This window comes from Pararge aegeria, chromosome 5 (assembly GCF_905163445.1).
Source record: "Pararge aegeria chromosome 5, ilParAegt1.1, whole genome shotgun sequence".
Lineage (NCBI taxonomy): Eukaryota > Metazoa > Arthropoda > Insecta > Lepidoptera > Nymphalidae > Pararge > Pararge aegeria.
The window spans coordinates 7,922,179-7,930,032 of NC_053184.1; the positions used below are offsets into that span (position 1 = coordinate 7,922,179).

The window sequence follows — 7,854 nt, forward strand, 5'->3', positions numbered from 1 at the left end:
AAGTTATGTGAACTTAAAAAAGTTAAAGGTGCGTGCTGGGTTTCGAACTCGCCACCCCGAAAGTGAAGTCGAAGTCCTACCCACTGAGCTACCACCGCTTCGCGGGATATAAATCACTTGACTGCCCACATAATTTTCAACGACCTCCTGGCGCAACGGTGAGCGCTGTGAATTTTAGTAGGAGGTCGATTCCCCGCTGGGTTTGGAAATTTATTATTTCTGATTTTTCTCTGGTCTGGTCTGGCCGGCTTTGGTCGTGGCTGGTTACCACCCTACCAACAAAGACGTGCCGCTAAGCGATTTAGTGTTCCGGTGCGATAAATATTACTACCATACTCCCTAACAGGTTAGACCGCTACCATCTTAGACTGCATCATCAGGTAACACAAGGTGAGATTGCAGTCAAGCGCTAACACAGGCAGGAGACAAAAATAATATCCTGACAAGGGATATAGTTAACGTGTCTACGTGCTAAAGCACGGGAGCATGGAAAAGAAGAAATTTACCCCCGTTTATTATTACACATATTATTTTGATATTATTTCCACTTGTGCGCCAGTGCTCTGAGAGTTGATAAAGCTGTGGTCAGTGGCGTGCACAGGGTTTTTGACCAGAGTATGCATAAAGCAGGTACATGGCATAAAATGTGAAAATTCCCCTCTAATAAGAATTATATATAGAATAATTTGGGTATGCAGTGCTTTTGTGCATGTATGAAGTGCACGCCACTGGCTGTGGTAGAAGATAAATTTTCATCCTTTCCCCGGGGAGAAGAAATTCTCCTGCCCATACTAGCCGTGCTGTAGTGGAACAAAAAAAAATACATTGCTATTTAATTACTAACTAATCACTCCCCGGTGATTCACAGACCAATATAGCCCCAGGAGACTGAATTATCAATATTGCTATTTTCGATAAACCCCAATACTTTCTTCACTTCAAGCTTGACATTCTTTCGTATAACAAGTCATGGATTTTCAATTAGAAAAGTTATCAGCTGATCTTATAGACGAGGACTTTGCCAAAGTTTTTTACGGTTTACACTTTCAACAAGGCATAATGGGGCGGTTGAATGTGAATATCAAATACGGTTTTGCAACCGCCCCGCCGAAATTATACTTTTTTTATGCAATCGCAATTTGGACGACGGCCATTTTGTCCTTAATCGGTGGATCACTACAATGTGAAATGGCGGAAAATTCCATATTAATTAACTTTTATTTTAAAATTGGCCACGTCCTTAATGTTTTCCTAGTGATGAAATCCGTTGTAAGAGATATGCTTCAAGGAAATTCAGGCAGCGAGTTTTACGTAAAATTACAAAAAATTGACCGGGATTTAGATTATAAGGACGGTAAAGAAATTAATACAAATCTTGCAAAGCTTGATGTATATCTTACTATTTGCCGCATTACAGGCGCGGTTATTTTTGTTACGGTATTCAATGTTTACTGCTTCAAAAGTTTCTGCCCTTTCGCCATTTTTGCTTTGTGGCCTGAGTTATCGAACATCTCTGATACGGTCGTGGTCACTTTTGTCATTTATTTTGTATCAATTCGGGTTAGTTATATTAACAAGACACTAGAAGCTATTAAAGACAAAAACCGAAATGAGATGAAATCGTGTGGAACGATTTTGTTATGCGTGCGATCTTGTTCTTCGGATGAAATAATATGGAATCGATTGTTAAATGGTATGAAGAGTATTTCAACAGTAATGGCAGACTTTATAGATCTTTTCCAGTATCAGGTAGGTTCCTTATTGTATCTATAGCTTATGAATGAATACTTACACTTTTATTGTACACCAAAGAAAAAAGTAGTTACAGAGAACAGCGATGTCAAGTTAGTCTTTTTACAATTAGACGGTCGATTGGCGCAGTTGGCAGCGATCTTGCTTTCAGAGTCTTAGGCCGTGGTGGGTTCGATTCCCATAACTGGAAAATGTTTGTGTGATGAATATGAATCTTTTGTGTCTGGGTGTTTACATGTATAATATAATTATGTATATTATTCATAAAAATATTCATCAGTCATCTTAGGTACCCATAACACAAGCTAAGCTTACATTGGGGCTAGATGGCGATGTGTGTATTGTCGTAGTATATTTATTATGTGTACATTTTAGTTTAGTTTCAACAGGGCCCCAATTTTTCTATTAGTTCCCCGGGGCCCTTAATTACATGAGCAGACTGCAACCGGCACGGCTCCTTTTTAGGGAATCTCATTTTTAACTCTACTTATTTATCAATTTTCCGCCCAGATATTTTCGTATACGTGCCAATTGATGATATGGATAATGATAACTATTCAATGTAGTATATTAACGATTAAAAATCAAGTAAGTAACCATTTTTTTTTTCAAGATATAGATACTTACGTCGTACCTTTGCGGTTTTCACTGACAATGTAGAATGGTGATAACAAAAGATTATAGTTTGTAGTAGGCTTAGAGTGCTTAGACTATTTAGCGTTTAGAACCCTTAATACTTTAGTATTAAAGTGACGCTTGTATCAATCAGCACCATATTAAATAAATAGTTACTTAGGTATCAAGCAAAAAACTTAAGGATAGGATTGTAAGAGTTATATTAAGACTACCCATAAGTTTTTTATAACTCTTAAAGGAGATTTTCTTCGCTTTATATCATCTGCATACCCTGTGCATACCCTCTATGCACGCCACTGGTATCAAGAGTGGTAACTAGTAGCGGACTAACCTGTTAACAGAATGGCAGTCTTATTAAACCCATATCTCAAGTCGATCTCTACGCGGTATCGTACCGTAACGCAAAATTGCTTGGCGGCATGTCTTTATCGGTAAGGTAGTAATCGGCCTTGGTAGTCGCCTCCCACCAGATCGGACCTAACAAAATTCTGAAATTATAAATTCCCAAATTGCCCCTACCGGAAATCGAACCCGGGACCTCCACTTACAAGACCACAGCGTTCACCATTGCGCCAGGGATGCCGCCGAAAATTTCAATAAATAAAGTCAACATTATCACATTGCAGCTTCCACTACATAATATAATGCCTTCAGTACTCGTCTGTGCAGGTATGATTGTCTTCAAGGCTTATTTTTTGGCTGTTTGCATCACAGCAAATTTGTTCACAAACAAATTGGAGAAGGCAAGAAAAATTTGCGTCGATATCAGGCATAAATTTGAAGACAGTATGTATATTTTTATCTGTTTATTTTTTATATCAATATTGACTGTAGTCGTTTAGATCATTAACTAAATGGATTTGACGGCTGTCTTATGAATAATAAAAACGAACGTAATCAATCTAATGGATCACTTACCACATATTAAAATGAAATACATGACACAAAGTTTTTGAAAACGTAATGTTTTATAATTCAATATTTTTAAATACTGACCGACCCGTTATGCGGCCTTTATCTTGTAGCACCGCCTTAGAAAATTTAACTCACTACATTCGGTATCTCGACAACGACGTAACCTTAATAGCTAAGAGGACCAAAAATCATCAAATCGGCCAAAGAAAAGCACAACGAAATTTAAATAGGTACCTACATATAAAAGTAGGATTCTTCGTCAAGGCAATCTCGCGAAAGAGACAAAATAACTCTAAAGTTAGGCTTATAAATAAACTAATAATCACAAAAGTTGACTATAGTCGTCGTGCCATAGTGACCAAGTCTGTCCAATGTCTACTATTCATTGGTAAAAATACATAAATAAAATTAATATTTTGGTGTACTTCGGCGGTATCAATTCAATCAATTGCAGTAGTTCTATGCAAAATAAAAAGTATTCGAATATATAGTTGACAAACATATATTCGAATACTTTTTATGTTGCATAAAAAAAAACAAATAATTTGACAAACAAATTAATTTTTTTAATTTTTTATCACTTGTGTATTGCTTTGAGTTACTGTAAATTGGAAATATTAAAGGTACTCCTTTAATATTTTAGTAACTCTGAAAAAAAGCAAAACAACTGAAAAGAATCATTGTGTAGGTAGGTACCTAAAATTATTTCGAATTCGACCATAATTTACACACAACTTATTTTTCAGGCATTTCCAGACACAATGCCAAGCGTATGCTGCTGTTATTAGAAGCAATGAGCGACCTATCCATTTATGACATTTACACATTAGGCATTCGTGTACCAGTAAAGCTAACGGCGATCATGGCTACATACACGATAGTCCTCTTGCAATTTGCATTAGAGTAGGTCGTGGTAGTGGCAGCCCGTTTTAGTTGTCATTACCTAGTCTATGAGTTTTATTTCCCAAATAGTTGCAATCATGAAAACTGAATATCTATCATCCGATATATTAGAAGAAGGTCATCTAAAACTGTTTTTGCCGTTTCGTATCGCACAAAAGTTGCTGGGATCTTGCAGAGTGGACGCTAGAGATAGATTTGTTACCTCACTGACAAAGGCACAAAAGCTTTACACCATATTATGTGTATTAATCTGTACAGCATTATATATAAGTATTGCTATACACTTTTTGCCGAAATTCTGGTCTTATCAAAATTTATATTACTTGATTTTGAATGCACTTGTATTGCATTACACAACGTTTATCTGCAGTATTATACACGTTCGCTTCATTAACAACGAAGAAAATGTGCTGTTTTACATTAAAACCCATGAAATTGATCGTATGCTCAAAATTGATAATTATAAAATAATAAACAATTTCATATTTTATACAAACAAAACAACAGTTATACTGAGTATAATAATTTTATTGACGCTATTCGCTAGCACATTATTCGAAGATATAGTAATCTTTTCCAGTTTCATCGGACTTTTTTACAGCGAACTTACGTGTACGTTAGAATGGTTATATTGTTTAAATCTCTTAATGTTTTTCTACCTACGTCTGCGTTACATAAATGCAATAATAACTAATCACATAGACGGCACTGGGGATATAAAGATCGAAAATCTGGACAAAGTAAACTTTCCCAGTATGAAAGTTTTACGTTTTGTAGCATCAAGAACACATGATTTCGATTCTAGCGAAACTGACGTTTATCTGAAACATATTTTCGACGAGCTATTCCGATTTCAAAACTTGTACAGATTTCAGGTTAGTATCTATATACTTACCATCATTGTTTATGTAGATGTAGTATAGATACCCATGTTGTAAATGTTAACAATATTATGAGATGTGAGAAACTTACTTTTATTGCTAGAATCTAGATAAATTTATTGTCCTGAAATTAGAAAAACATCCTGAGACCGCCCACCACCACCAGAACTTTAAAATTAGTCCGTTATCAAGTCCCAATCAGATCTGATTTGTATAAGCGATAATTTAAAAAGTACTGTTAAAAACCTCTAAAAATTAGCAGTTTGTTTATTATTATTCGTAACATTAATATTTTCCAGTGTCTAGGTGTTTATCTATATATTGTAAGTATTTATGTATATTATTCATTAAAAAAAAAATCAGTTATCTTAGTATCCATAAAACAAGCTACGCTTACTTTGGAACTAAATGGCGATGTGAGAATTTCGTAGTGAAATAGTTGCGTAACAAACATACACATACCTATATATAGATATATATACTCTCGTCTTTATTGCAGTAACAAGAAGCATCTTGACGGCCGATTTGCGCTGTGGACAGCGACCCTGCTTGCTGAGCCAAGGCTGTGGGTTCGATTCCCACAACTGGAAAATGTTTGTGTGGTGAACATGAATGTTTTCAAGCGTCTGGGGTGTATATTATAAGTATATAAGTATTTATGTATATTATGTATATAAATATATTTATCAGTTATCTTAGTGCCCATAACATAAGCTACGCTTTCTTTGGGGCTAGATGGCGATGTGTGTATTGTCGTAGTATATTTATTTACTTATTATTTATTTTAGAGATATACATTTTAAATATAAAAAAAATAGCAATCTTAAGAATACTAAATAAATACCTGTGTACTTTACAGATATTACTCTTCTGTTTTAAATTCGTCATAAGCACATTACTTTCGTTTGAATATGGACTTTTGGCACTGCAAAATAATGTGAGTACACTGAATCATCATCATCATATCTCAACCGATTACCGGCCCACTACATAACACAGGTTTCCTCATACAATGAGATACAATGAGATGAGAGTTTAGGCCGTAGTCCACCATGCTGGATGAGTGTGAATTTGTGGACTTAACACGCCTCGAGAACATTATGGAGAGCTCTCAGGCAATGTAGGTTTCCTCACGATATTTTAACTTGCTTGAATTAAGCATGTTCACGCACGTAACTCCTCAAAATTATAGGTGCGTATCGGGGATCAAACTCTGTCCCCCCCGAAGCTCTAGCCACTTGGCTATCGCCGCGTTATCTAGTTGCTTAATGTACTGTTTCTTTTAGATCCTGACGTGGTTAGAGTATACAATTTTACTAACAATAACTTCTGTCGACTTGCTCACGATTATTATCATTTGTGTACGAACTGAAGCGTTTTCGAGGGAAATTAAAAAGACGAAATATTTATGTACTACTGTCCTATCTCTATATTATGGCGGTAAGTATTTATATATAAATGCAAATTGTTTATTAATTTCAATATTAAGCAAACTTATAGTATTAGAAGCTAAATTTAACTTAAAAGAATTAAAAAAAATCGATCGCGGCATAGTATTAGTACATAGCGGTCTACTGATATGTCTTATACTAAACTTTGTTGATTATGTTACTTTCTTAATATTCCTACAACGTACTAATTATAATAGGATTTTGATATACAACGTGTAACGGAATTACGAGATAATGTTGAAATGTGCAATATAAGGAATCACCCTTTAAAAATATTAATTCAAAAGAACCATATTTATTTTTCCACACAAAGTAATTCAAAACGTAATTCGAATTCCACACAAAGTAATTCGAAATGTTTACTTCTGTCAACCCTATTGAAGATAAAAGACCGACACGTGCATAGCACCTACGCGACGCGACGCGTAGCTAATAAAGTGACAGAAATCACTTGATTTTACTTTTGCACGTGATGCTGTATCGGGCTGTAAGGCTGTATGTGAATTATTTCAGTAAAAACGATGGCAATGGTTTACTCAAAAACTATTGGCGTTTCGCTTTCACAGATAGGTCTCACAAAATAATGTACCTCTAAAGCTTCTAAAGAATTATTTTAATATTAATAGTACAAACTCAACTAGATATCAAGGAAAGAGGTTCTTTCTTTAGATAAGAGGCATTTATCAGTTTAAATAAATTTTAAAATGCATTTGTTAAGTTCAAGATATACCTATAAGTATACCTAGTTTCAAATCAATTAAGTAAGATTTACATGATAAATAATGGAGTAGGTCAAATGAATTATTGGTGTGTTTTTGAACATTTTTTACGTTTTTCAATCTATGTTATTATTTCTTAAACATGCGGTTCATTAACCATAATGAAAAGAAATAGATATCATTACTTTTTGTTTACGTATCTATTGCGCTGTGAGCGAAAACATGTATAGATTTTTTAAACCTCTTTTGCCGTGCTCAAAGAGTGCGTAGTGTGAATTTTTATTTAAAATTATTATTTTTATGGTCGTTACGATGTTCCTTTACTAAAAGGAGCGTGGATAATGCAGCAAAAATGCCCCTTTTCTGCGCTCCTTTTAAGTTATCAGCTAAAAATGTATGGGCGTCGAAGAAATTAAATTCAAATTGTTTTCAGGGCCCTTAAGACAGAAAGCAATGAAGATGCTGAAAATTATCATAGAGAGACCACCCCGATTTTCGGTGTACGACATGTGGCATATGGACGCTGCCACTATGATCAATATGATTAACTTAGTTACAACACTAATGGTCACGCTATTACAGTTTGCTTTGCTATAA

General features: G+C 34.9%; 2 protein-coding genes across 3 annotated transcripts; both read left to right on the forward strand.

Annotated features, from left to right (window-relative positions):
* The first annotated feature begins 969 nt into the window (after positions 1 to 969).
* On the forward strand, positions 970 to 2,828 carry LOC120623924. Its single transcript, XM_039890217.1, has 3 exons — positions 970 to 1,749; positions 2,263 to 2,340; positions 2,730 to 2,828. Exons 1-3 carry the CDS (start codon positions 970 to 972, stop codon positions 2,826 to 2,828), a joined length of 957 nt encoding a protein of 318 aa, XP_039746151.1.
* Positions 2,829 to 3,916: 1,088 nt separating this feature from the next.
* LOC120623863 lies at positions 3,917 to 7,854 on the forward strand. 2 transcript variants are annotated; one of them, XM_039890138.1, is made up of 5 exons: positions 3,917 to 4,206; positions 4,787 to 5,081; positions 5,947 to 6,024; positions 6,374 to 6,527; positions 7,691 to 7,854. In XM_039890138.1, exons 1-5 carry the CDS (start codon positions 4,076 to 4,078, stop codon positions 7,852 to 7,854), a joined length of 822 nt encoding a protein of 273 aa, XP_039746072.1. In that variant the 5' UTR covers positions 3,917 to 4,075. The 2 variants fall into 2 exon arrangements, with proteins under 2 accessions (XP_039746072.1, XP_039746071.1); XM_039890137.1 differs by having other exon boundaries at positions 3,917 to 5,081.

Bases quoted from the DNA above. Each gene is read 5' to 3' on its own strand.
- LOC120623924 (XM_039890217.1), top strand. From the start codon at position 970: ATGGATTTTCAATTAGAAAAGTTATCAGCTGATCTTATAGACGAGGAC. The intron at 1,750-2,262 runs GTAGGTTCCTTA...TTTTCCGCCCAG, and splicing joins TAGATCTTTTCCAGTATCAG to ATATTTTCGTATACGTGCCA. The intron at 2,341-2,729 runs GTAAGTAACCAT...ACCTGTTAACAG, and splicing joins TATTAACGATTAAAAATCAA to AATGGCAGTCTTATTAAACC.
- LOC120623863 (XM_039890137.1), top strand. From the start codon at position 4,254: ATGAGTTTTATTTCCCAAATAGTTGCAATCATGAAAACTGAATATCTA. The intron at 5,082-5,946 runs GTTAGTATCTAT...TGTACTTTACAG, and splicing joins AAAACTTGTACAGATTTCAG to ATATTACTCTTCTGTTTTAA. The intron at 6,528-7,690 runs GTAAGTATTTAT...AATTGTTTTCAG, and splicing joins CCTATCTCTATATTATGGCG to GGCCCTTAAGACAGAAAGCA.